At 44.0% G+C, this 27,620-nt stretch overlaps 4 protein-coding genes across 4 annotated transcripts; 2 read left to right on the forward strand and 2 right to left on the reverse strand.

The window, feature by feature from the left end:
• Positions 1-1,044: 1,044 nt before the first annotated feature.
• plk1 (polo-like kinase 1 (Drosophila)) lies at positions 1,045-6,158 on the reverse strand. The gene is made up of 11 exons (XM_076990044.1): positions 5,461-6,158; positions 4,692-4,860; positions 4,462-4,606; positions 4,131-4,224; positions 3,625-3,847; positions 3,438-3,501; positions 3,236-3,336; positions 2,717-2,794; positions 2,460-2,614; positions 2,158-2,340; positions 1,045-1,765 (listed from the first exon to the last, which is right to left on the reverse strand). Exons 1-11 carry the CDS (start codon positions 5,821-5,823, stop codon positions 1,556-1,558), a joined length of 1,785 nt encoding a protein of 594 aa, XP_076846159.1. The 5' UTR covers positions 5,824-6,158; the 3' UTR covers positions 1,045-1,555.
• Positions 6,159-8,787: 2,629 nt separating this feature from the next.
• On the reverse strand, positions 8,788-9,661 carry rasd3 (RASD family member 3). The gene has a single exon (XM_076989980.1). It carries the CDS (start codon positions 9,612-9,614, stop codon positions 8,976-8,978), a length of 639 nt encoding a protein of 212 aa, XP_076846095.1. The 5' UTR covers positions 9,615-9,661; the 3' UTR covers positions 8,788-8,975.
• Positions 9,168-20,894, forward strand: LOC143491192 (uncharacterized). Its single transcript, XM_076989985.1, has 7 exons — positions 9,168-9,233; positions 10,895-10,950; positions 15,838-15,890; positions 16,095-16,154; positions 16,258-16,423; positions 16,780-18,387; positions 18,652-20,894. The coding sequence occupies exons 3-7, from the start codon at positions 15,852-15,854 to the stop codon at positions 20,892-20,894; spliced, it is 4,116 nt and encodes a 1,371-aa protein (XP_076846100.1). The 5' UTR covers positions 9,168-9,233; positions 10,895-10,950; positions 15,838-15,851.
• Positions 20,895-21,066: 172 nt separating this feature from the next.
• On the forward strand, positions 21,067-26,340 carry LOC143491185 (partner and localizer of BRCA2-like). Its single transcript, XM_076989979.1, has 7 exons — positions 21,067-21,242; positions 21,703-21,785; positions 22,070-22,231; positions 23,748-23,864; positions 25,148-25,235; positions 25,409-25,554; positions 25,831-26,340. The coding sequence occupies exons 1-7, from the start codon at positions 21,195-21,197 to the stop codon at positions 26,060-26,062; spliced, it is 876 nt and encodes a 291-aa protein (XP_076846094.1). The 5' UTR covers positions 21,067-21,194; the 3' UTR covers positions 26,063-26,340.
• The last annotated feature ends 1,280 nt before the right edge of the window (positions 26,341-27,620 follow it).

Raw genomic sequence — 27,620 nt, forward strand, 5'->3', positions numbered from 1 at the left:
TTAAGAAACAGGTTTTGAATCCGTTCACTGAAATCCTTTTTGTATGTTTTTATCTTTTTAAGAAAAAAGAAATTAGCCTTTTTTTCCCAAGATAATGCAACGTTTCCTCTAGTGTAAATAGCAGGAATATAGTCTTTTGGTTTAATTTTTGGAAACAATTTGCATTGAGAAATTCCATGCCATATTATGCCATCTAATGCCTTTCTGATGGAGATTTGTGTACTTTTTAAAGGTGGTATTGCAAAATGAAAAACCCCACTGTAAAATATTTATACACATGAACACACAAGACAGACATGGAGCTAGCATCATGCAGGACTGGGGAACTGCTGAACTGTCTAAACTGTAAGCTCACATTAGCCTTTACAAGGTTTTATCTGGCCACGCACTGGAGCCATGCTTTCCTTCACGGTTTACAGCATAACGCAAGTGTGAAATTTTACAACTTGTCTTTAAATACTAAAGCTACTTTTTTCTACAAAGAGAAACACACTTACCTTGGTTTACAGCTGTTCAACTTCCAAAGTACTTTTTTTTTTTTTTTTTTTTTAAGTCTTACAGTTCTGCATAACTTAAAACACTAAGCAAATACCCCTAAAACCAAAGCCTTCACAAGCATTTGCTTATACATTGGTAGGAGTTCACAACAGTACACAAGTTCTCTGCCATTATATTACTCTGAATTTATGCATTACAATTATTTTGACAGCAATTAAAAAAATAAAGTGACTCTTGACGTGGCATGTCCGATATAAAGCGTGCTTATTTCTGACTCTTAATTTCTCCTGCATCTGCACATTCATGACAACTGTTACACAGCTCTGGGCATGTGTATTATTGTATTAAGTATGTAAAATGAGGACTGATCAGCTGAAGTACTCAATTAGGTTTCAAATGGTCAATTTTCAGTTGTTGGTGGGGGGTGGGGGGTGCGATTGAAACCCATGCCGGAAGATCAGTAGCTTTGATGGCACCCAACAGCTTTGGCCAATGTCCATGTGTACTGACTACATATTTTATGTTGATTTTAAAGTACTTGTATTGAATTGTGAACCATGTTTGTATCAGATCATCAAAACAAATGGCTTCGATACCTCTAAACCTTACATTAGTATCTGGATCAATCTCCAAGCTGGATGGAACCACATTTCAACAAAACGAAGAGATCTTTATTCATTTGAATTTGGTAAGTATAATAAAATCTCATTAACCAGTCGATATCTTTATGACTAAAGCTTTTATACAAAAGGACAGACAAAAGTAAGGAACAGTCCAGAAAATAAAATGTGTGAGGAAAGGGGGGGGGGGGGGGGACGACGACGACACACAAACGTATGTACATGATGCTGCACAGAGAGTATGAATCACATTAAGTTCTTCCCCACCCACGAGATAAAGGCAGGAAGTAGTAAACACCACAAAACCAGTAGGGCGACTAAGTGCATGGGCTCCGTCACCTTAAAAACAGCTGCTCGACTCAGCCAAGAACAGGGTGATGCCTGATTGGCTGTCGGCCATCACGCGATCTAACCGGTTAGCCGCAGGACCCGCCCGTCTAGCGGGCGGAGGTCGGGACGGCGGAGGTGGTGCCTTTGCAGGACAGCAGCTTCTCCACCATGCTGCGGGCGTAGCGCAGACGGCTGGCCAGCTCCTTACAGCAGCCGTGCTCCTCGATCAGGCTCATCCTGTAGGTGCAGAACTCACGCTTCTCGTTGATGTAGGTCACCGCGCCCATCAGGGGACACAGGATCAACTTTGTGTGGTCCTGGATCACGAGAGAATGAACAAGGTTAAAAAGAAACTCAAAGAAATGAAGCAGTAAAAATAATGTGTCCTTATTTACTCAAGAGGTCCACTTGAGTATTTCTATGTAAAATATTCAGCCATGCTACGAGAACTATTAAGTCTTGCTGATTTCTTACAATTATATTTGAGAACTACCATTATAGATATATGCGATTCTATTGGTGGTTCGTTGTGACTGAAAACCGAATGTTTTTGACCAGCGTCAAGTCAGCAAAATGTCAGCATTTCCTCTGGCCATGCTAGAGGGACATTTTGTGGCTAGGCTCAGACCACGGGGACTTGAACCCTGAAAATAGAGTAGCACTAATGCAAACCCTGCTCAGACCCACGAAGGGGGTCAGTGACACCGACCTGGAAGAAGTTGATCTGCACGGTGCCATTGCTGAGGTGGAGCACGATGGCACTCTTTGTGCGGAACCAGTGGCGTAGGTAGGGCAGGCGGGTGAGGTCGTCGCCGTCGCGTGGCGTTATATTGGCCCCGGCCTTCAACAAGTGCTCACTCATGTAGTTCCTGAAATACTTCAGCAGAGTGATCTGTGTGGGGGGGCAGCAGAAAGGAAGCGTGTCAAGACATGACCAAATCTGCAACGTGTAGCCCCACCCACCACTTTCAAAAGATGGGCGGAGCCTATGAGTTCCTGAAACACACCGACCTTTTTAGAGAGCGAGGCGGGGTAGGAGCGCACGCTGAGGTAGGACTCCGCCGCGTTGCGGTCAATGTACTGCAGGCTGTCTCCGTCATCGTACATGATCAAACGGGTAGAGTCGTTGAACAGAACCCCCACACTGTTGTCACACAGCTGGTAACCTGTGGAGGGGAGATGAGGGAGTTTTTGAACACAGCACAGAGGCAGCGGTAATCTTTAAATCTTTAAAGCGTATACACATGTAAGCGTGAAGGACAAGTTACCAAGGCCGTATTTGTCAGAGTAATCGACCCATTTGCTGATCCAGAAGATGGGGATGCAGGCTGGGTCCTCAGCTTCATCTGTTAAACATTTGTCAATGCATATTTTTTAAATGGCTAGCTGAAGAGGCTGGAAGAATGACATCAAATGTAAATGTTACACATTATATTTAAATGTAAAAATTCACAAAAATCTAAAACAATGTCTGGTGTATTATTTTTATTGTCTATATTCCACTTGCGTAAGATACGTAAAATAGTTCCTCCTGGCTAATTCTAAAAACAGTGGTGAAATCCAGATGACTACGAATCAAACAGTTTCCTAATGATAAGTTTAGATCATAAGTGATCATTTAAGTGCTTAGGAGATTTAAGTGATCATAGATCTACACTTGGTGTACTACATCAAAATTCTACAAGCAGCATCACAAGACACATGACATATGACCCTGGATCATCCCCAAAATCCACCCTTGCGGTACTTATACAAGGATCATGCATACACCACGATGGACTCCTCACCTTGTCTTCTCACGTCTTTCTCCGACGGTCGAGCTGCAATGACGCTGGTGAGTTGCTGGAGCATTTCATTAAGGTGGCAATCGGACTGTTCGAGTGCTTCCCTGCAGGATCATTCAAGCCTGTATTAGCAGCAGGTATTTAACCAAACTCAAACAGCAGGGCTAGTAGCTTAAATTATATGAAGCAAGGGTTGACCTCTGACCTTTGAAACTCCTCTTTCTGTTGGTCCTCTGCTTTTGCCGCTTTCTCAATGGGACTGTCTGTTTCTGTGACCAAAGAAAACACGCTCAACTACAAACTCGAAAATATATACACTATACACCTTCAACCTACACCCTAATTGGTTTCAGATCAGTACACGCGCGTGTAATAATTTGCTAGGTATGCACCTTTATTTAATGCAGTGAGAGGCCTACGGTGTAGGGCAGGGTCGAAGCTGGAGGGGGCAATGGAGAACCTGGGCGACACAGTAAGGCAGGAAGTCGGCAGTCTCAGGGGCACATAACCAGAGGTGAAGAACTCGTCTGTGAGCAGGTCGGCTACGGAGGGTCTGAGAGTGGGGTCGGCATGTAGCATCCGGCGAATCAGGGATGACGCAACTGGGTTAATGTGCTGGATGGACAGAAAGCAAGCATGTTGGTGTTTGGGTGAACTCAAAAAGGACCGACAGGAACAGGTGGAGTAATAAAGAATATTCCAGAAACAATTGCTGAATGTTTGGGTACAGCATTCCTTCTGTTGTACTTTAGGACAAATACTGTTATACGGAACAGCAATAAACAAACAAATCAACAAAGTTCTCAAACAATACTCACTGTAGCTAAAACTGGTATATGCTCTGTGGCTCACAACCTTGAACTAAGTCATGTGGTTCTAAAGAGTAGGCATTACCAACCCTGGGGATAACGTATTCATTCTTTTTGATGCGAACATAAGTCTCCTTCAGGCAGGAAGTCTCGAATGGAGGTTTACCGACGAGCAAGGTGTACCTATAGAACAAAAACAGAGTTACCACAGACCTTTACACACATATTAGCTATATGCGCACCCAGTACTTAATCCGAGAGCATCTCAAAGAACCATAACACAAACAAATATTTTGTATGATCAGCATACAGAGCAGGTAACCAGATCCCCTGAGAGGACTCTAATCAGATTTTGCACACACCCACAGTGGCTCACACTCATCTAAACTCTGTGATAAACAGTCTCAGACATGAACTTACAGAATACAACCCAGTGACCAGATATCCACTTCAAAACTGTGGCCTTTTTTACACAACACCTCAGGGGCGATGTAGTTTGGGGTTCCACATAGTGTCTTCTTTCTCTCTCCGTCAAACTCGATCTTTGTGGCCAAGCCAAAGTCGCCTAAAAACAGAAGAAAACTGTAAGAAACAACTAAGCCAAAGTGTGTGTGTGTTGTAAAATGTGTAAATTGTTACGTCTTGCTTACCAATCTTCACCTCCATGTCATCGTTGAGGAACAGGTTGCCAAGTTTGAGATCACGGTGAATGACACGATTATTATGCAGATAGTGGACACCCTGGATGGTCTGGCGCATGAAGTATCTCGCCTCGGGCTCCGTAACGGCCTTCCTCCGTTTGTGCAGCTCTAGAAGGGACTGGGAGCAGAAACACAAATGCAAACACTGAAGTCACATCAACAGCACATCCACAACACAGAGTCGGACACTGGAGCGTGGGGTTTTCACACAGTTGAGAAGTTATTGGGGAAACTGGCGTTCTTTGTGCTGCATAAGAAACGCCTGCGAGATAAAACAGCATTTAATTGTTTTCATGGTGATTAATGTTAATCTAAACTTTAACTGCCTGAAGCATTTCTACTACCAATTTCGAAAAAGTTCAATTTGAACAAAAATCAATAATTCTGGTGAGCTGGTGACCTGACGTCACATCCTCACATTTAAATCCACCTGATTACGGACGGTCGGCGGAAACCGGCGAAAAACTCGGGACTGAAACTAAAACTCGGTATAACCGGTGTTTAATTACTTTGAAATAAACATGGCGATACATCTCACCGAGATTTCAACTTTTAAAACCCCCGTGAAACTGCAGGAGTCGCCGTCAACTGGCACCCAAACGGCCGCCAGGCGGCTCCAACTGTGCCGGGGGAGCTCGACCGTTGGCCGGGCCTTTAAACGGGCAGGGGAGCCGGCCTGGCCAAGAAAGTTTGATTAACAAACACACAACCGTCCTACCCGTCTCCGGCAGATCTCCAGCACCACGAAGACGAAGTCGTCGTCCTCGAAGAAGCCGCGGAAGCCCACGACGTGCGGGTCGTCCAGGCTCTTGTGGATGGCGATCTCCGTGCTCATCTTCTCCTTCTGGTGCGGCTTCATCAGCAGAGACTTCGGGACGACTTTCCCGGCGAACACCTCCTTCGTGTCCGCGTCCGTGATCTCGTAGCACTTGGCGAAGCCGCCTTTCCCGAGGAAGCGGCCCCGCACGTAGCGCTTCATGGTGCGGGGATCCACCAGGATCTCCGGGATCTCCTTCAGCGGCGCCGACTTGGGATCCACGTGAGATGAAGGCTTCGCCGCCTTCGCCATTCCAGCGCTCATCCTGGCAAAGTTTACTTATTTTACAAATACAGATTTTAAAAAACTAAAGTAAAATTAAAGTTGATTAAATATTAAAACGCAGCAGTTCAAACGCGTTTAGTGCACAGAGGGATCCACTCGAATCCGTTTCGACTGAATCATGCACGCGAAGTTCAAATAAAAACGAAATTTGTGGTGTTTTTAAAAAAATCCAAACAGCCTGGAGCGGATGTTATCCGATACCTTTCACGAAAGTAAGAAAAACTAAGCGTACAATAATAAAAAATATTGATTAGGTCGGTGGTGTCCCCGCGCGCCGTCCGCCTGCTGATCCGCTCTGACGCCACTGATCTCCGCTACATTTTAAATCGTGACTCGATCGTTGGCGGCGCCTCTGATTGGCTCCCGCAGTTTGAATTCTGCAAAGCACCATGGGACGGAAACACGCAACTTTGGGGAAAAAAAACTTTATTCACATTCCAGACGAATTAAAGAGGTGATTTAAAAGGACAAACAAAACGGCTAGCTTCGAACTTTTTTATTTCTGTGCTCTGTAATAAGTTAATGAATACGCAGTGGTTTAAGTTTAGTTACTCAAATAGTAGTTATATTAGTTTTCTTAGGATCGTTTAATGCTGGATTCTATGGATGATAATTAATTTGACTAAACTCCTGAGCTGAAAATCCACCGTCCGAAATGTCCTGTTTCTTTGGAAATTGTGTGCTACACTGTTTATGTATTACTATTAATATTAGGACATCTCTCTAATGTATCCTCTCTCTCTCTCTCTCTCTCTCTCTCTCCTGTTTTGTTTTGTGTTTAAGAAGGTAAGAGGTGTCTCAAACGTCAGAGAGTAATATTCTCTCTATATATAAAGAACTTGCCATTTTTGTTTTTCACCTAGAGCAGTGGGCTGCCCTAGTCCAGAGCCCAGGGAGCAGTTGGGGTTAAGTGCCTTGCTGGAAGACACTTATGTAATGGCCTAAGGCCTGGAAATCAAACCCACAACCCCCCAGTCAAACCCACAACAAAACAAAACCAGTTCCCTAACCACCACCAGACCATGACCATTTATAAATTACATTATATAAATTTAAACAATACATTTACATATATAAACTGGTTCCTCCTATTTAAGCACATCAACACAGTTGATGAAGGACCCCTGACACATACACACACACACACACACACACATATATATATATATAGCAGATAGAACAGCTTCAACTCTTCTGGGAAGGCTGTCCACAAGGTTTAGGAGTGTGTTTATGAAGTGCATGTCGTATACTGATGTTGGACGAAAAGACCTGGCTCTCAGTCTTGAATTCATCCCAAAGGTGTTCTATCGGGTTGAGGTCAGGACTCTGTGCAGGTCAGTCAAGTTCATATATACACATATACACTTTGCATACAGGCTTTTATTTAGCAGATTTTTTAGTAGTTATTGCCCTAGTTGTGTTGTATAAGACTTTTATCACAACAAAATTGACTATATATATTTGGCCCTGTGTTAGTTAGTCAGGTACAATAGTTATTATTCATGTTTACAAGTACTAAAGAGCATCACGATTGGGTTCCATGACAAAAGGACACAAGGTGATGAAGCTGAAGAAGGATGAAGCCACATCGTGTTAAAGGAGTCTTTATAACATGAAGGACTTCTTAATGATAATGGTACCTATTTTATCACGCTAGCTATTTTAGCATGACTTTTATCCCTTTTCTGCTCACGACTTCTTCCAGCTACCTCTCGTGGTGTTGTTGTTGTTGTTTAGATGTAAATGCACTCACGTTTTCTCCAAAACACCCGTGGAATAGGCCGTGGAGTGGGTTGCCATAGCAGCAGGGTAATTTTAGTGCAAGAGGAAAGACGGGCTGCTCAGGCTGAATGGGAAAGAGCTCCATTTGTGCATAACACACAGACATGACGTGCGGTCCTCAGGAGCCACATTATACCGTCCCAGCGTTCACAACACAAACACCTGTGCCACGTGGGAAACGACCAGCTCGATTGGATAGATGTAAACTTTACAATAAAATGTGATTATCTGTATGTTATTGTTTCTGGATGATGAATGCTTGCAGGACTGTCCTTAAATTTTGAGGGGGAAAAACCTTGATTAAAGGAGCGTATGATTGTCACATGTTAATGCAGAACATTTGGGGATGTGTGTGTGTGTGGGGGGGGGGGGTGTTGGTGGTAAGGGGGCATTTCTAAATTTACTAATATTGAAAATAAATGTCATTAAGTGGTGATTGTTTGATTTGTATAGGTTACATTTATGGACACAGAATTTAGATCATGCAAACCGTGCTGTTCCTCTAATTCTCTGTGATGTTCATAACTGAGGTTCAAAGAATGTCATTCTCTGTGTCTCGTACATCCACCCCCATAAATTAACTAAATCACTATTAGCTCAATGTTTGCAAAACATGGAGAAGAATGGAATAACATTTAATGACATATATTTCACTTTTTAACCTGAGGTGAAGGGATGTCATTTGTAGTGGGTGAAGTGAGAGACGACCCCAGCATACCCCTCAAAGAACTTGTGCTTCCACAGTTCATGACTGTGTGTTTTAGGATGAATGACAGCATTTCTAATACACAACAACCATTTTTGATTCAAATCAAGTGAAAGATACTGAAAAGAAAAAGAAAAGAAAAGTAACATAAATTGTGTCATTAGATGATTGGTTGCAGTGACTGTTCTACTAGCTGGAATTAACATGGTATAAATAATGCAAGAGGACAATTAGAATAATTTAATTTGTATGATTCTAGCTGGTCCTGATAGTTCTCATTCATAATAAACACTAAATACTAAGTTTTGGATGCATTATATCTTTTAGTTCTGTGTGCGTAACCTAAATTACAGTGCTGGTCAGGGGTTCTACTCTATGGAAGGTCATTAAGATTAAGGGACAACCACACCACGACTGAGATGCAATACATTTATTAATGTAAAGAGATTGTCACGTCATGCACAGAACAGTTCACTCACACATTCGTTCAGTCATGATTTTTTTCATAACAGTTTCAGCTTACAATGTGGTTTGGCCCATAAACTGCCAAAGCACGAGTCCGTGGTCCTCTTGAGGACAGCATCAGTATGATGCATAAAACACATTAACTGTGTCTTGACCTGTCATTTAGGCCACGCGTACTTCAAGAGATGGCACAGCTGTTGTGTTTCTTCATTGGAGGTTTCTCTCGTGTCCCGCTAGTGTCCCTTGTCATCATTTGTCTGCGTCTGCGCAGCGCCGGACTTACGCGGCTCGGCAACTTCACCTGTTCGAGCAAGTCCCGAAACACCGCGACCACGTTCTCGCCGGTGCGGGCGGACGTCTCCACGAACCCCGCTCCCCATTCCTCCTCCACCGTGCGCATCACATCCGCGGAGGCCAGGCGACTCCTGCTCTCCAGGTCGGCCTTGTTCTCCACCACTGTGATACCCGTGAACGTCTCCCCCTTGATCTCCAGAACCTCGTCTCGCAGCCGCTGCACCTCCTCCAGCGAGTCTCGCTCCTCGGCTGTGTACACGAGGGCGAACGCGTCCGCGGTGCGGATGCACAGAGCGCGCATCGCCGGGAAGGCGTAGCTGCCGCTCGTGTCCAAAACCTCCACGCGGATTCGCACGCCGTCCGTGTCGTACTCAAGCGCGTGCAGCTCCTCCACGGTGCGCGTGTATTTAAAGTCGAACCGATCGTGCAGGAACCGACTGATCAGGGCAGTTTTACCCACACCGGCGGCGCCCAAGAAGACAAAGCGCACGGTCCGCTGCTCCTGTACCGACAGAGACATCATCGGAGAAACGAGATGTCTTAAGATGTTTCTTTCTTGAGGAGATGCGTTCTCTTCACTTAAACAGCAGATGGTCTACAGGTGGTCTTGATCATTCAAGAGCTTGAAAGAATCGTCCGTCCAACTATAACTCCGTAAGTTACTGGACTGTCGTGGGTTGCAAGCGAACGCGACCTTATATTAGCCGAGCAGCTCCAGCGTGGGCAGGACTGACCAATAACAGGTGACGCCCTAGACTCCGAGAGCTCAGATAGAGATTATTGCATTTGCGGTTTGGCAAACAGTTTCTGTGCGCCGCGAGCACCCATGCAAGTTAATTATTAAGCTTATGTGTGAACAAGCCTATTATGTGAATTAATGCTGAATAAATCTTGACAGTATAGCCTTTTGAAGAAGGTCCTTACGAATACAGTATCTCCCCATTTAATATCATGACACAACCTATTTATTTCGTCATAGATTTTAACTTTATCAGACATGCATGCGTGCACGTATATGCAACGCACACTGATATTGAAAAGGTGCTTTAAATGACTTACTGCATTTTACCTAGTGCACATCACAGGGTCAGATCGACCTAGTTATATGAAATGATGACCCACTTTATTGGAAGCCTATTTCATGTGTACATTTAGAGCGTATCTAATACCAGACACCATAACTAGTGTTGGTCACCCTCCAACATTAATCAACGGTCTGTTTCTGACCGCAGGACGCATGTTGGGTGGCTATTTTTCTATGGTTCTCAATCTAGCAGAAACACGTGTAACTGTGTCCGGTACTCTCTCCTGCAGACAGTCTTAAACCAGGCTTTAAGAGCGCACGAGTTTCGCACGCGGGTGCAGAGCGCGGTGAAACAGTGGCGCGCGCTTGATGCGAACGCATTCCCGATGCTGTAACGCCGAGCGCACGAGCTCCGCCAACGCGACACGACTGCAGTTGCTTTTATTTTTGTGGCGCTCTTTGTGTAAACAAAAACAACACTCTTGCGAAGAAGAAAGTGGTCAGTGTGTACAGCTGTTATGACCTTATGGGTTAAAGTCACTGCGTTTTCATCTCGTTTCAGGTCATTTTTAATCCCTCAATCGTGGTCATCCGCAAAGTTCACTTTTGTTGTTATTGGTTAAATTACTGAATTGCTTTGCATAAAAAAATCATTCTGAGCCATGTCAGATTAACTAATTTTGAATTACAGTGTGGACATTCACCCAGTTCAATGGCACAAAACTGGAAAAAAATATTTCTGACACTGATAAAGAATTTCCCCTGTAATTTTCCCACAGGCATGTCTCAAAGGCCACAGTTGACCGGAAACTACACTTACAGGACCCAAGAGAAGGTACCAAAAATTAACAATTAAATATTGTGCAATGCAGCTAATACAGTGACACAGTTCTCAGCCAATCCAGGTGATTTCAGCGTTATGAAGTGCCCGATGAAGTCAAAGATCTACCTGAAATGTAACTTTACATTTCAAAAAAAGGAAAAGTAGATGCTAAAACTCTCCCAATTAAGCAAAACAAAAAAAGAAATAAGAGATAAGACTTCATCCAGTAAAGACCTCGCAGAGTGCTGGCAAATCAAACACGGACTACTGGAATGTCATTGCACATGAATATATATATATATGGAAAATGTACACAATAAGGTCTATAATCCAGGAACGCCACACCCCCAAAACAAACAAACAACTACAGGGCATAAATTAATTTAAACTCAAATCATTGGCAGAACGAATGCTAAGGGCTGTGAGATTTTAATGTCAACATCATCACCACTTTGGTCTTTGAATGACCGATGAATCAACGTCTGAGTGTTTAGTAGGTAAGTACAGACCAGTTTGACCCGTTTCCAGCACCCAGGTGATCTGGAGGTTTTCACAAGCAGTTCTGGCTCAGAAGTCCACCGTGACCTTAGCATGCGGTCTGCTGCTCCTTATTTTCCTCTTTTCAAATGACCTTATCTGCTCTTGGTGCCAAGAAGCACAACTGTTGTTTTCTCCTCCCATCCCATCAGCAGGGAGTCCATTAGTTTTTCAGATTAATTAATATTTAAAAATGCACCCAAGAGTAGGCATGGCAACATGAAGTAAGCTCAGCCCAGCCTCTTCCATATGAGTGGACGCTCTCGGCACAGCTAACCTAATTTGGCTCTGTTTATCTTTTACAAGAGCGCGCTTTCGTCGAGGGTTATAGCCTACTGCATGCTGATTGGCTGAGCTGTCAGAGAATAACACTATAAATTATTTTATCCGAGATTTTTATTATTGCTGAAGGTGCACAGATTGATGTGGATCCCTGCATGTTTCATCATCAGGGGAACGTGGTGTGTGCACTAAAAACCCTCTTGCAACATTTGTACTGTTTGCACTCCATCTCTGACATGGGAACATGACAATCAGTTCAATTGTTGGCTTGTGAAACCCGTTTTATGCAGACAACACGTTTATAACCATTTGTTCTCATCGTGTTACGGGTCAAACCCCACGCAGTGCGTGGATAATCTCGGATGCAGTATGCATGTGTACGGAGTTAATATATTTAAGGGCAGCGGTTAATGCGTTTGTGGGCGAGAGCATTAATATGTGACTCACGGCTGGTTATGTGACAGGAAGCCTTTGGCGGTACAACAGCCGAGATGACCTGTCCTCGGTTAATCCTCATGGATTAATGTACGGGTGAGATGTCCTTACAGTGTGCCCGCACACACCTTTTCCATAACAACAAAGTCAGCGCCATGACATAATAAAAAAAAACGTTTGTACCCTTACTACCTACACAAACGTCACCGCCATCAACGGCATCCGGCATCTTCTGCAAATGTCTGCTCGCGTGGAAAGACTCTCTGAACTTCTTTCTGGTGGTTCCTCATAACTGAGAGCCATTGGGAGGTCAGTGGAAGTCTCTGGGAGGAGACACGTTTCTCTGCCATGAATATGCAAAGGTACTTGCACAAATTCAATACGTGTAAGTTGAAGATAAGGTCATTCGCCAGCTGATTTTAGTTTTAATTACTGGGAGTGTACATGGATATGAAAGAGCTTGTCCTGAACTGCTACATCGACCCTCCACCTGCTGTGGCCTGAACAGGAGGAGGAAGACACAAGGTGTGTGGAGGTCAGCAGACTCATGTGCTCCAATACTCAGTGGTGTGTGGAGGTCAGCAGACGCATGTGCTCCAATACTCAGTGGTGTGTGGAGGTCAGCAGACGCATGTGCTCCAATACTCAGTGGTGTGTGGAGGTCAGCAGACGCATGTGCTCCAATACTCAATGGTGTGTGGAGGTCAGCAGACTCATGTGCTCCAATACTCAGTGGTGTGTGGAGGTCAGCAGACGCATGTGCTCCAATACTCAGTGGTGTGTGGAGTATTTATTCTGCATTTTCACACTTCACTTTTGGTTTATTTTGACTTGTGGGTAATGTTTTTGGAAAAATTAAAGATGTTTGAAAAGTGTGAAAAGAAATTTTAGACTTGAAATATCTTGTGTAATTGATGATGATGATTATGATGATGATGACGATGACGCTGACAACGATGATGATGATGATTACTATTATTATTAATAGTAGTACTGTATATACAGTGACTAACACCAGTACATTTAACACAGTTTGCTAGTATATGTAACTAGCTAGCCTACAGACAGCATCATGAAATTTAAATAAACATTCACATAATTCAGATTTGCAACTATTACAATAATTAGTGGTTAAATATAAGTGGATAAACACCTAAACGTGTTAGAGAAATTATCTTCACATCATTAGACTTCTTTTCAGCTTGGGGGGGTTTCCCTGCTCACACCACCCAGCCCAACACACCATATCAGTGGTATGAGCAGAAATGATTGGGGGGGGGCATGTGGTTTGGGTAATGCTCATTACAATTGAGAGTCATCTGGAGAAGATTCCCCATCAGTCACAGGATTCTTCTCCATTGGCTCCTCCAGCCATTCCACCCTCTGACTGATCCCAGGTCAGGTTTCCTGCCTTTACTAACCCCCAGCACCTGCTGACTTCACCAGACCCTTACTATCAGCCCTTAAGCACACACGCTGATTTAGCAACAGCTCTCCGTTCAGCACAGTCTCGCTCTTGCCATAGTACAGTACAGGACGCAAGTGTGACCTGTGCGATTACGACGTGCTTTTTTTGTTTGACTGCGATACGACGTGTGACATTAGTGATATTACCTGACCTGCGCACACACACACAGACACACACACACACACACACACACACACACACACTTCTGGTTTAAACCAGATGGCTCTGTGCACTCACAAACGAATGGGTGCCTATTCATTAAATATGCGCAGAGATGTTTAAAAAGCATGTTAATTTTTCATCAAGTGATTCATAATCATTACTGTCTTGCTCAAAGTGATATACTAGTTTAACCACAGTAAATGCTGCATTTATAGTCCAGAAATAACAAAAAAAAAAGCCCAAGGCCACATGGTTGTCAATACTAGTCACATTGTAATTTAAGAGCAAATTTAAAATATGCTATGTAATGGACCCATTATGCCATTTTAAGCAGGTGCGTTTCCATAATTTAATTATGAGTGCTCATCCTTTTTTTTAACTAGTGGACAAGACAGTTGTCAACATAATATGACAAACAGGCTTTATGGTCTTTGGCTAGATAAGAACCAACCTGCAAGGATATTTTATTGAATGTACACATGACCATGAACATGCCACACACCCCAACGTGACATCTGTTTAGCCAGAATTAAAGGATATGTGTAATATTCAGCTCGGATTCCAATAAGATGTCTGCATTGAACTTAGTTGTTATATTATATTGTCTTACATTATATTGTTATATTGTTACAATATGGCGCCACACTGCGTGGAACTGTAAGTTGCTTTCTGCAGCAATTGTCATACAATGAGAGGAAACCAGTCAGAGCTGCAGGTTCCCAGTTTCCTCCTGGAAAACTGATAAGAATGCACTGGGTGATGAGCGGGTGGAAACACATCACAGGCACATGGCCATGACTCCAGTGTGGAAAACACATTACGCAGTGGGACAACAAGACCACGGTGCAGTAATTAAAGTTGGGAACAGACAGCAGTGAAATTAGTACTGGGGAGCAACCTCTATGCTAACAGTATAAAACTGCATGTGAAGACTGTATGATGAATCAGGGGTCTGGACTTTTACTGTGGAGGACTGGACATTATAATGGGTCTTTGCTCACAAATATGGCATGTCTGTTCGACCTGATCCTCACTGTTGCCAACCAGAAGCTCGTGTTAGCTGCCATGACAGAAAGTAGGGCAGTGTTGTAGTAATCCTGAGGTCATGAGTTCAGTTCCCAGGGAGCACATGTATATATGCATTATCCTGCATAAATATGCAAGTTGCTCTAGATAAGACCATCTGCCAAATGTTGTAATTGTATCTTACTAAACAGTGTGTTGTGGGCAGGGTGATGACTGTGTTGCAGGCTGCACCAACCACTGCAGCAGCTGTAAACTTGTATCTGTACCGCACTAATTCAACAGGCTGAACGTGGTGTGTTTGGTGGAGAAGGCTGATTTAACGCCCCCTAGTGGTACTACACAGATTTACAGCTACTCGCTTTGGAACTAGTGCTGCTTCAGAAAACTTTACTTCAGAAAACTTCACCTAAGATATGAATATCCACTTCATCTTAAAAGAATGACAGAAGGAGGATTATCTCCACCGAGTTTCACCAACTATGCGAGTAAAAATCACATATAAGGCATCACGGCATGAGTAACGAAACATCGTTCATTTTCATTTGGTTTCACATGTTTGACGACAATGATCCAACGTTTTATACCGAATAATACTACATATACTACACATGCGCCTAATACAAATATAGACTGACGCAGGTACAAAAGGAAATAACTTTTAAAAAGACAAGGAACAAAGTATTATATAAATCTATATTCTGTCATCTGGTATCTATTACTCTTGCCTGCTGGCTAAACTCGCGGGAGATTTGTTGTGGTTATCCGAGTAGAGACCAAAGAGTTCGTCTGCAATTCTGTTACGAACATTATTCGGATCTGCGACCAAATAGCTGACATTTCTGTCACGATATATGGTCAGGACTCTCACTAGGTAAAGCAGTTATATGTTTTTTGCTAAATATTTCCACAATGACCTTCATTACGACGTTTCTAAGACACACAGGTGCCCAGTACCGTGCAAGCTGAAACTGAATTTATGTGAATTACAGGTGATCTTGTCATAATGTCAGAGGAGAGGTTCACGGGAGAAGATAAAGAGATAGTAAGTCTTCATGGCATTAAGTATCGCTCACCTAGGTTGTGATAATGTCACATCAGTCACGCATCCATCTACACTGCGGGTTTGCAGTATTTCAACACATGTATACACACTATACGGTTGCTGGACAAGTCGTTATATACATATATCTTGTGCATATTGTGTTGGTTTCTTGTGCATGAACGAACGTCACTATTTCCCTTAAAGCTGAAGAGGCGCCTGGTGCTCCTGCAGAGGGAGTATGAGAGGACGGCACTGAGACTACAGGTGAGCCGCACCTGGGCGGGCTGTGGCTGACCCATACAGCAGACCCATACAGCCCAAGACTCGAGTCCCTGACCTTGATCTGTCTGAACACGTGTTTGTGCAGCGTGCAGAGCGGCGCGAGGCTGTACGTCGCTACGTGCACAATAAAATCTCTGGACAGAACCAGCTGCTAGAGGTCACCGTGTCCGGCAGCTCCGACCAGAGCCAAGCCTGCTCCGCTGTGTCCAACTCGGATGTGTCGGTTAATCAAACCCCGCTCTTGGAAACCGGTGAGTGACCTCATCAACCTCAGTCAGATCAGATTAATTCAGCCCCCGTTACGAATTATTTGCAAATATAAAAATGCTTTAAAGCATAATGTAAACAAAATGTAAACAAATTCTAGTATTATAATATTATACTTTAAAATGGGGGATAGGAACACACTAAAATACCGCTTAAATAATTCATAACAATTGTTATTCTGAATAATACCTCTGAGAGCACAGGTTCACATGAAACGTGATATTTCTGACATTCATTTTCAATTCAGTATGAAATCAATTTAATGCCTCAATATTGTGAAATGCACTTCATCGACTATATAAAGATTAAACTTTCTGACACCTGTCTGGTTCTCCCTCAGCTAAGAAGGTTCCCCAGGTTCAGTTCCTCCTCTCTGAGGGGGTGGACGTGTCTCCTTGCTCCAGCCCCACAGGCAGCCACAGCCCCGCCCACCGCCTGCGCTCTAAACGCAGCCGTCTGCGTCTGCAGACCAGGGAGAGGGAGTCCGACACCGAAGACAACCGAGAGAGAGTGAGAGAGGGAGTGGAGAATGACGAGACATCAGGACGTGATGAGACATTGGGACGTGATGAGACGTCAGGACGTGACGAGACGTCGGGACGTGACGAGACGTCGGGACGTGACGAGACGTCGGGACATGACAAGACGTCAGGACGTGACGAGACGTTGGGATGTGACAAGATGTCGGGACATGACAAGACGTCAGGACGTGATGAGACGTCGGGACGTGACGAGATGTCGGGACATGACAAGACGTCAGGACATGACGAGACGTCGGGACGTGACCAGACGTCAGGACAGGAAACGGTTGGTGAGCAGGCTGAAGGGCAGGATTGCAGCTTGGAGGTGGAGTGTGTTGAAGAGAAAGAAAACAGAGATAATGCCTCAGGGCAGAGTGACGAGGCAAAGAACCAGAAAGGATGGCGAGAGAAAGAGGGCGGTGGGGAGGTGGGAGAGGAGACGGTCTTGAGGGATGGTTTAAGTGAAAGAAACACTGCAGTGGATCACCAGAGAAGTGCAGAAGAACAGAAAGCTCGTCAGAAAGGGGGATTTTCAGAGAGCCAATCAGCTGCAGAAATCTTTCCAAGTGACCAGTTGGAAGTCAAGATCTCTCCTGCTGTCCAATTAGCAGGCAGCACCTCATTGTCAAGCTCATCTCTCACTGACCAGTTATTAATGCAGACAAAGTCCAGCCAATCAGCTGTTATCTTTAACCAACCAAGGGAGGGACTGTGTCAGCTCACCCATTTACAGTCAGTCGTGGAAGAAACAGTTGGTGTTGGTGTCTCATGCTCCTCTGGAAACAGGAGCTTTCTAGATTCCTGCACGTTAGTTGACGGTTTGCCTTTTCCAGTGGAGTATTACATTCGTACCACCAGGCGTATGACTGCAGCTCACAGCTCCGTGGATCTCAACGCAATCATTCACAGCCAGCTGTCAAAGGGGCGGGGCAGACGAAGGTCAGGCCTACCGCAGAGCCAAAGAGGAGGTCACATGACCTCAGAATCCCCCCAGCCGAGCAACCGACCACTTGACCAGCCCAGAAGCACAAGGCGTGGTCGTAGAGGCCGGAGAGGAAGCCGGCGAACACGGGCCACAAGGTCACAAGCATTATGCCTAGCAGGAAGTTCCCAAATGGAGCCGCCCACACAGTGTGACTCTGTTGAAGAGCTAGAGTCAGCCTCTCAACCTGAATGCCTCCTCCAATCACAGTCTTCCCTCCCAGTGGAGCCCCTCCCACAGACTCAGTCTGCAGCAGTCCAGTTACCTGGGCCAGCCTTACGTACCGAGCAACTGGTTGCAGAACACTTCAAACATCTTTCAGATTCTCAGCGTTACCTGGACTGTAAGAGCTTGCCTGATTCTGAAGTGTACCCAATCTTCAGGAAAAGGTGTGGCCAAGCAGAAGGAGCTCTGTCCCATTCTCAGATGCCATCAAGTGCGAACGGTGAGATCTGATGTTTAACACAATGTTTTATACTGCATAAAAGAAGGCTTATATCACTACTAAAAATCTGTTAATATTTGCTGTGTGGAAAATACATCCAACCTGTAATTTAGCTTTACGATTCTTTCAAAATCAAAAGTCTTTTCATATCAAAAATTTCAAAAGCTCAATTTCACAGTGTGTTTTTAAACCTTTGAACGTCATATATACACCAAAACCTCTTTAATGTATGTGTAAAGGTACGAATGTCTGTTTTCTTCTCAGACTGCACACCTCCCCTGCCTTCGATAGCTTCCCTTGCTCAAGCTTTGAGGAAGAAGGATGTTCAGAAACTCGGCCATCTGCTAGCAGCCTTTGACCTCCAGGACTTCCACCTGCCGGACGACGTGTTTGGCCAGCTGAAGCTGGAGCGACTCCGTCTGTCCTGCGCGGGTGTGAAACCTCTGGTCCCACATCAGACAGCCTTTGATGCATGTCATGGCAACAGTTGCCCTGGTATCAGTCACTATGACATTAGGAGCCGTATCGATGGCGACCATTTGGAAGTTCAGCCCCCGGAGAGGGAATGTTTCATTCCAGAGCCCTTGCCACCCAGTGCTTCCTTGGAAAACAGCCTTCCTCTGAGCCAGCTGATTCCCGCCAACCAGCTGCAGGTGGAGACGCAGAACACCGACCAATCAGAAGAACTCACAGAGCCTGCAAACCAATTACATTCTAAGACTGCTGCTCAGACTGTAGCCATCAAAATAGGACATGAAGAAGATCAAGGACGAGAGGATCATGTACAGTTAAGCAACACTGAACAGTTACATAAATGTGCCACTGATGGGAATCAGTCAGAGACACCTGCAACAGAGTTACCTGATTCACAGACCCCATGTGCGGCAGACATGCTAACACCTGTGAACCGTAGCAACGAGGTTTTGGACCAGGGAACTGGCCAAGATGTTGGTGAACCACCCATATTTCAGATGGAGCCAAAAATATGTCAGACCAATGAAGATGGCAGGCTGATGGATGAGGGCTACTTGTCCCCTGTGGTACCTGCCCTCAGCTTCCCCCTGACGTCACGTTCACAGCATGGTCCAGACTCTTCTCTCCCTTCTGTGGGTATCACCCCTCACCCTTCGACCCCTTCTTCACACTCATCTCCCTCCAGTCAGTGTTCTCCCCAGCCAGTTGAGCCGGAGCCTCTCCCAGTTATGGCACCCGGGATGGTGGCGATCGAGAGCCCCAACCCGAGAAAAGAAACTGGGAGGCAGGCCCAGGACACGTCAGAGGTTGGTCCTTGTGAAAAAGACCATCACTCGGAGGACATTCTTCTGGTGGAGTATCTTCCGCAAGACATCACTCAATCTGGGAGTATGGTTCTAAACATTTCTGAACATGACATTCGTCCCCAAATAATGAGTGAGTCTTATCAACAAGCTGTACCCAACCCTGGTGGCCAGAAACACCTCAAAACCACATCTCCACCATGTTCTCTGGCCACAGATATTGATGGTGGTAGTAACACACTGCACTGTAAGCCAGGAGTTGTGTCAGGTGCCCCAGGCCACCAGAGAGAAGATGATGGTGCTGAGTTAGCTTCTGAAAGGGCTGAGCCCACTCAGACAGATGTGAAACACTCTCTGGAACCCATCAAGAACCCTCCTCAACTGGACATCCAGTCACCTGAAGCCACAAAGAATCTCCCTCCCCTAGATGACCAATCACCTGAGGCTAAGAAAAACCCTCCTCACCTAGACAACCAATCACCTGAGGATATGAGGAACCTTCCTCACCTGGACATCCAATCACCTGAGGGCATGAGGAACCCTTCTCACCTGGACATCCAGTCACCTGAAGCCACAAAGAACCCTCCTCCCCTAGATGACCAATCCCCTGAGACTAAGAAGAGCCCTCCTCACCTAGACAACAAATCACCTGAGCCCATGAGGAACCTTCCTCACCTGGACATCCAGTCACCCGAGGCCATAGAGACCCATCCTCACCTGATCATCCAGTCACCTGAGGCCATGAGGAAGCCTCCTCACCTAGACATCCAATCACCTGAGGCCATTAGGAAGCTTCCTCACTTAGACATCCAATCACCTAAAGTCATGACTAACTGTCCTCACCTAGACAACCAATCACCTGAGGCCATGAGGAAGCCTCCTCACCTAGACAATCAATTATCTGATGTCATGAATACCCCTCCTCACATGGACATCCAATCACCTGAGGCCATGAAGAACCCTCCTCACTTAGATAATAAATTACCTGAAGCCTCGAATACCCCTCCTCACATGGACAGTGAGTCACCTGAGGCCATGAGGAACCGTCCTAACCTGGACATCCAGTCAGCTGAGGGGTTGTCTGCTCCCCAGAAGCAGCTCACAGAAACCATGCGTTGCAGAGTCCATTCCCATGGATCACTTGAGAAGACTCATAGTTTCAAAGTAAAAATATTTTGTTTTGATTATTTGCAATTTTTCCAGTTTGGATTGAATCTCTTCAAACTGTAATAGCTGTAATTCCAATGTTCACCCATATCTAGTGGGTCAGTGGCACTGCCAGCACTGCCACTCACTGCATGCACTGTAAAATATCAGCTGCATGCTCTAGGATTCAGTACGGCTTGTTTGCCATCTTGATTCTGTTACTCTAAGGATGTTGCATAAACGTGTGTAAAGTTGTGTGTTTGCCTTCCTCTTCAGGCACTGGAGGCAGGGTGTGTGTTAGGTGTGTGTTTGGTTCGACGGCCATCTGAGGGGTGGTGTGTGTGTGTGGCTGGTGAGGGGTGTGTGTGTGTTTGGGCTCAGAAGATGGGAGTTGAGCAGTGGAATCTTTTACACACTTGGACATTTACACAGGTAAATCCACTCACACTCAATAATAGTAATAACAGTAATGATAATAACAATAATAATAACAATAGTAATAATACATTATATAATTAAAACACATAATGAGCAGTATAACAATAATGATAATACATTAATAGCATGATGAATGTATTATTGATATACTGTGATGTAGTAATTTATCTGAAGTTCACAGTCATGTCATGCATATCATACCGCTGATATAGTAATAGAATATAGCTGTTGTCAAACCTGTTTTGATTATTTCATGCGTATATATTCACAAAAATGGCACAATATGTATTGTAATTTTATGTTTCGTGTCACCATTTTGGGTGAGGAAAAGTTTCAGCTTAAATTAACAATATACGTTTTATGTACTGTTGTGATACCTGCATGTCATGATGTGTTACTCACATTAAGAGTGTGTGCAGCACTGTGTGACTTTAATGTAAACATGTACGTCTAGAGAGTCATTTCCCTTCAAGAGGTTCCAGATTCAGCTGGATTGCTTTGTGTGTCGTTGGGGAGTCTGGACATCACAGAGGCGAGGCACATCACAGAGGCGAGGTACACATATATGATCTCAACCCTGAGAGAAGCTCTCGAAAACTACCTGCTGCATTTATACAGCCACACCTGTCGATTGACCTGAAGTTACCAAAATGTAAATGTAAAGTCTTTTCACTCAGAAGTGTGGCAGTACACGTATCATTTCACAGTGCCTGCCTGTGTGTGTTTGGGTGGTGTTCATGCAGGATTGTTTTGGGTGGTGTTCATGCAGGATTGTTTTGGGTGGTGTTCATGCAGGATTGTTTTGGGTGGTGTTCATGCAGGATTCTGTGCTGCCCTGGTGTGGATGGGCAGTTCTCTCAGGTGGAGGTGTGTAAAGGTGCCTGCCAGGCAGTGCTAGCCGTGTCTGACTGTAGAGTGGTGTGCTGCCCTGCTCCTGGAACCCAGAAGAAAACCACTGTGTTCACACTCAGTCAGGATGGCAGGTAAAACTAAATAAACACACACGCACACGCACTCACAGATACACACACACAGACACACACACACACACACACAGAGACACACACAGATACACACATGCGCAGATACACACACACATACACGCACTCACACACACACACACACACACACACACACACACACACACACACACACACACACACACACACACAGATACACAGGTAAACAGTGTTCGTCCAGTGTTTTTCCCAAAGCTGCTAAGTGTGGCTAACTCCCGTGTTGCCCAGCAACCACAGATAGTATCCATCAATTGCTGCCCCATCTTTGCATTCATCTAATCAACATAATTAACATAATTAACATTAAATAACAAATTTTTTTAGAGTTTCTTAATCTTTAGGCTTTTATAGAAAATCTTTAATTGCCATAAAACCTTTTGTAATATAAATACTACAGCTGTCAATGTTCATGTTGGCTGTTATCGTGAATCCAGGAGATTACTGTTAAAGCTGTATTATGTACTTTTTCTCACTACAGACAAGTACATTTAAACAGGGTTCGTACGGTCATGAAAAACCTGGAAAAGTTATGGAATTTGAAAATAGCAATTTCCAGGCCTGGATAAGTTTTGGAAAAACTAAAAATACTCAAATGTTTTGGAAAAGTCATGGAAATTTGCTTGACACAATAAATATATGTCGTTCCGATAACCGGAAGAAAAAATAAACATATATAATATAGCCATGTTTTTTCTTTGTGCGGACCACTAACGTAACTTCACAGGTTAGTTCGCTGCGTTAACGTTGGACTCCAAGCGGAGCTGTAGATTGTACTTTGATGACGTGTAAATCTGCGTAATGCTGGTAAATGCCGATTCAACTATGGCTGCTTCAGTTGGACAAATACAAGCTATGGCTTGAGAAAGACAATGACACGGGGCATGCAAAATGTGCACTGTGTGGTTAACCAACTGGTTAACGTTGGGGTTAGAGACAACGTTACTTTTAGAGAAAGAGCGACCGCGTTGTCGAGATGGGCTGCGGTGGAGGCTGCGCTGCTTCAGCTTATCGTACACACCACTCCACTACACTCCACTGTGCTGCCACTGCACCTCCACGCACCGCGCGAAATTAAGAAAAGTCGGTCGTAACTCCGTCCGTCGTTAACCAGACCCGTCGGTAAAAGGGAACTCACCGGCTTTTAGCCCGGATACGGCTTATAGCTACAAAATTTTCCATTAAAAAAACTTAGATGCGGCTTATATTGATATTGAAAATACGGTAAATGTTTATTTTTTCAATTAAACCATGTGTCTTTTCATTAATTGATGATATACTGTGGAATTTTAGCCTGGATTTTTTCTTATTTTTCGTGTCTACACATATGTTTAGAGAATGTACAGTCATTGAAATTTGTCTGAAAGTCATGGAAAAGTCATGGAAAAGTCATGGAAATTAGTTGTCAAAAAAGTGTATGAACCCTGTTTAAAAGGGAACTACTAACATACCTTCACCATTACTCTCACACTCTCCTCTGCAGGGTAGCAGGAACTCGCCCTCTGGTCTCTACCAATCAGAGCATTCGGAGTCTGGCAGCTGTGGAAGGGGAGAAGGACGCTCTGATTGGCTGGACTAATTGCAGGACCGTCCTCATATGGTGAGAGATGTTCTAAGTCTTGTAGGAGAAGGTGCTGTGCTAGCTTCTGTCCAGCTGACTGGACCTTTATATAGAACCTGTCCTTAAATTAGCGGGCTGCAGAAGAACTTGTAGAGCTCCTTTGATCTGACCAATTATCCTGCAACGTAATGGGAGTCATACTGGGCCTAAATGAATTGATTGGACATAATGATCAGAAGCACACACCTGCCTAAGGTCTCCAACACGATGGTGTATGTCAGAGTGGAACATGAAGCCGTAAGTCGAGAGGCTCACTTGTATGGTGCCTGGGTACCGACCTGGGGTGAGTTTCCCGAAACGTTCTTAGCGCTAAGTACTTCTTAACCTCATACGTATCATACGAGGTTACGAAGTACTTAGCGAACGTTTCGGGAAACCCACCCCTGGACAAGAACAGTGTCCATCATTCTCAAATGTAAGACACATTCTTCCTACATATGAAGACAGACTGTGTAATCAGGGACATGGGGACTTGCTTGGACTCGTGACCATGAAGGTGGACACTTTGAGATCCACAGTTGGAACATGTAAGAACCCTACAGAAGGACAACCATCAGTGCAACACTCCACCAGTCAGTTATTTGTGGTAGAGTGGCCAGACAGAAGTCATTACTCGTCAAAACTCATGTTAGAGCCTACTTAGAATTTACCAAAAGTAAATTCTTTCTCGGACCATAAGAAGAAAGATCCTCTGGTCTGACGATACAGTTGAACTATTTAGCCACAATTCCCAGATCTGGAAGTATCCTGCTAAGAAAACACAGGAGTGGCCTTGGGAAAACTATAAAAACTGACAAAAAACAGTCTTGGACTGGCCCAGCCAGAGCTCAGCCCTGAACCCAACAGAGCACCTGTAGAGAGGCACTTTCCATCCCAAACGTGAACATTTCCCAAAGGTGATACTTATGAAGGGTCTAAATACTTATGCAAACAGAATATTAACATTTTTTTAACAAAAACCTGTTGTTTTTTCCACTAAGATATTGTTTGTAGATTTATGAAAAAATACGCGTTGAATCCATTTTAATATGAATCTAAAATACAAAAGGTCTGATAACCTGTATGTCCTGCATCTCTAGTAGTGATTTGATGAACTTTTATACTGCAATCTTGGTCTGCATATTTTTTTACATATATTTACATACATATTTATATATATTTTATAATTTTTAATTGTTCCGCCAGACACCAGAAATAAAAGTTTCTCCCGTTAACGTTTCAGTTAAACTAGTTCAGAAATTGTAACGTGTCTCTTATTTCAGGAACATGAAATCAGGTCAGCTGCTTCAAACCATACAGCTCGCTGAGACTGTGACCACGGCAACCTGTCTGAAGGGATATTCCTATAGGGTAGGGATGAAATAAATAAATACATCAAATACACTGTACCAACCCTGCAACTCTTTACTCTAGTATGCTAGTAATGTCCTAACGTGTGTGGTGTTTTTAAACGTGTGTGGTGTATTTAAATGTGTGTGGTGTATTTAAATGTGTGTGGTGTATTTGTTGTATGCCACCCCTAGGGGGCGCTGTGTGTGCTGTTTCAGAGTGCCAGTGTGTGCCGTAAGGGGATTGGATCTGCTTCCTTCACTCTTATAGCCACAAATCCAATCACGGGCAAGGCCCTCCCACTGTACTCCATCGGCAGCCCAGCTCCTCCCACAGCGAGGTGAGAGACACGCCCCCTGCAGTCACTCACATGACAGCTTCTTGGGTGACTGCAGTAATGTGACAGAGCCATATTACTCATTTTAAGCACCGGGCCGTGTGATAGGATACTTGGCTGGCCAGTAATATATGGGGTTGTATTGTGATTGGGGGAGTCAGAAGGAATAAATTAATATTTTAAAAGAATAATAAGTAGATACAACCAAGCAAAATGTAAACAATGGGGAAAATGTATCTCTCTCTCTCTCTCTCTCTCTCTCTCTCTCTCCATCTCAAGGTTAGTAGATGGTGACGTTTGTCAGTCAAACCTTGTGGGAGTTTTCCAGTCAGGCCATTTGGCCATCTGGGATCTCAGAAGAGGCGTGGCCAGTGTCTTTGAAGGTGGAGTAACAGAGCTGTGTCGACTGGCACGGTGGGCGGGGCCTGACACTCTCCTCACGGGAGATCTACGTGGAGACATTAGTCTCTATCAGTATAAACCAACAGAAGCCACAGCCAGGTGTCATTAATGAATCTTAACATTCTCAGTTCAGTATATTTATTATTTAATTAACTTGTTAGTATTAATGTTTAAGTAAAATATACAGTTAAAACCCAAACCACAGTATGTTATTGTTGGTTACTGTGAAGAGGCTAACTCATAAATTTAAACACTCTTCAACAAAAATAAATTTATGCAAGAGTTCATATGTCCTTCAAAAAAAGGAAACTGTTAAGATTTTTGTGTTCTGTATTTGATGCAGTTTGACTGCAATAAGTTCGGTTTTATTTGCAAATTAAAATATACATTTTAATAGTCACAAACGTGAAGATGTGTTCTTGAGGGGTGAGCTCGGGTTAAAGTGTACATGCGTAAGCGTTGTGGAGTGAAACATGGGGGTGTGCATCCTTGCTTGAACACAACACTCACTTTATTTTTTTCTGAGCAACTTCACTGCAATGGGCAACAAATTATTATTATTTTAATAATAGTATTTGAAGTACATTTAATCAATAAGACATCAGGGATGTTGAAGGTACTTTCATAAAATGTATTCAGGTGTGGAAATGTGGTGTTTAGGGGTTTTAGGCGCATATGTTGACCTGTATGGCAGGGTGTTCTTGCCAAACTGAAGTACTGTGAGGGGAAACGTGAAATGTGGCACACGTGACATTACCTGTCAACAGCAAATGCACAGAATAGGTATCAGAATGACGAGGCCGACCCCTGTTGTATTGTCATCATGTCGGTCTCGGTGGAATGTGAACTGATTGCCTTTTTCCGCTGTTGTGATTTCTCTTCGGGATGTCCAGGTTTTCTCTGTAGACGTGCCCATACCTAAATGCCGTTTGAATCATTCCTGTGGATTACCAGAAATAGTTTTTGTGGCTCAGTCTGGATTAGGATCGTCCTGTGTTATTAACTACACAGTTAATGATTCATAAAGACACCTTAGTCCTGGGTTTGGTTAATCTGTGAGGAAAGAAAGCAGAAAAACTGATTAACATGAGCTGTCATCGCCCGGCAAAGTCAACCGCAAAGATCCCAGAGTTACAACGCTGTGCACTCAAATGCTTAGATCACAGCTATGCTAAATTAATAAGATGAGGACTGTATATGAACACAGCGCCATCTAGTGGAGCAGACCCGCGCTGGGCATGTTCAGAATCCTGCGGTTTGAGCTGCTCGTCTCATTTGCACATTTTCCCAGTGCTTCCATTACAGTTTTGTTTCACTGAATTTATTTAATTTCCATAATCTATTTACAGAGATGTTGATGTGAATGTTTGATGTGCAAAATGCATCTTATGTCTGTATCCTTAAGACTTTAAAATGTACTTTAAAATATTTGAAAATGCGTTTTTCATAAAATTATTGAAGGATCTTTGAGTGTCAAAAGATCAGTAATAGTGTCCTGAAACTGCTGTCAGCAAAACGTGGGATTCAGCTGTCCCAGTGAAGTATGAAGTATGTTTTGAAGTATGAAGTATGGTTTGTGTAAACATTAACCCTCCCTGGACTCTTCACTGTGAGCCACTGAACACACTGGCACAGACCCAGCGTGAAGAGAGCATGTTTGAGTGTGC

The sequence above is a fragment of the Brachyhypopomus gauderio genome, unplaced genomic scaffold (genome assembly GCF_052324685.1).
Source record: "Brachyhypopomus gauderio isolate BG-103 unplaced genomic scaffold, BGAUD_0.2 sc72, whole genome shotgun sequence".
NCBI classification, from domain to species: domain Eukaryota; kingdom Metazoa; phylum Chordata; class Actinopteri; order Gymnotiformes; family Hypopomidae; genus Brachyhypopomus; species Brachyhypopomus gauderio.

What these genes read in the sequence shown, in the direction of transcription:
- LOC143491192 (XM_076989985.1), top strand. Translation starts at nt 15,852, where the DNA reads ATGTCAGAGGAGAGGTTCACGGGAGAAGATAAAGAGATA. An exon ending in AACCCCGCTCTTGGAAACCG is followed by an intron (nt 16,424 to 16,779) that starts GTGAGTGACCTC and finishes GTTCTCCCTCAG; the next exon opens with CTAAGAAGGTTCCCCAGGTT. An exon ending in GATGCCATCAAGTGCGAACG is followed by an intron (nt 18,388 to 18,651) that starts GTGAGATCTGAT and finishes TTTTCTTCTCAG; the next exon opens with ACTGCACACCTCCCCTGCCT.
- LOC143491185 (XM_076989979.1), top strand. Translation starts at nt 21,195, where the DNA reads ATGGGAGTTGAGCAGTGGAATCTTTTACACACTTGGACATTTACACAG. An exon ending in TGAAGGGATATTCCTATAGG is followed by an intron (nt 25,236 to 25,408) that starts GTAGGGATGAAA and finishes TGCCACCCCTAG; the next exon opens with GGGGCGCTGTGTGTGCTGTT. An exon ending in CCAGCTCCTCCCACAGCGAG is followed by an intron (nt 25,555 to 25,830) that starts GTGAGAGACACG and finishes CTCCATCTCAAG; the next exon opens with GTTAGTAGATGGTGACGTTT.
- plk1 (XM_076990044.1), bottom strand. Translation starts at nt 5,823, where the DNA reads ATGAGCGCTGGAATGGCGAAGGCGGCGAAGCCTTCATCTCACGTGGAT. An exon ending in TGACATGGAGGTGAAGATTG is followed by an intron (nt 4,607 to 4,691) that starts GTAAGCAAGACG and finishes TTCTGTTTTTAG; the next exon opens with GCGACTTTGGCTTGGCCACA. An exon ending in CTCTGACAAATACGGCCTTG is followed by an intron (nt 2,615 to 2,716) that starts GTAACTTGTCCT and finishes TCCCCTCCACAG; the next exon opens with GTTACCAGCTGTGTGACAAC.
- rasd3 (XM_076989980.1), bottom strand. Translation starts at nt 9,614, where the DNA reads ATGATGTCTCTGTCGGTACAGGAGCAGCGGACCGTGCGCTTTGTCTTC.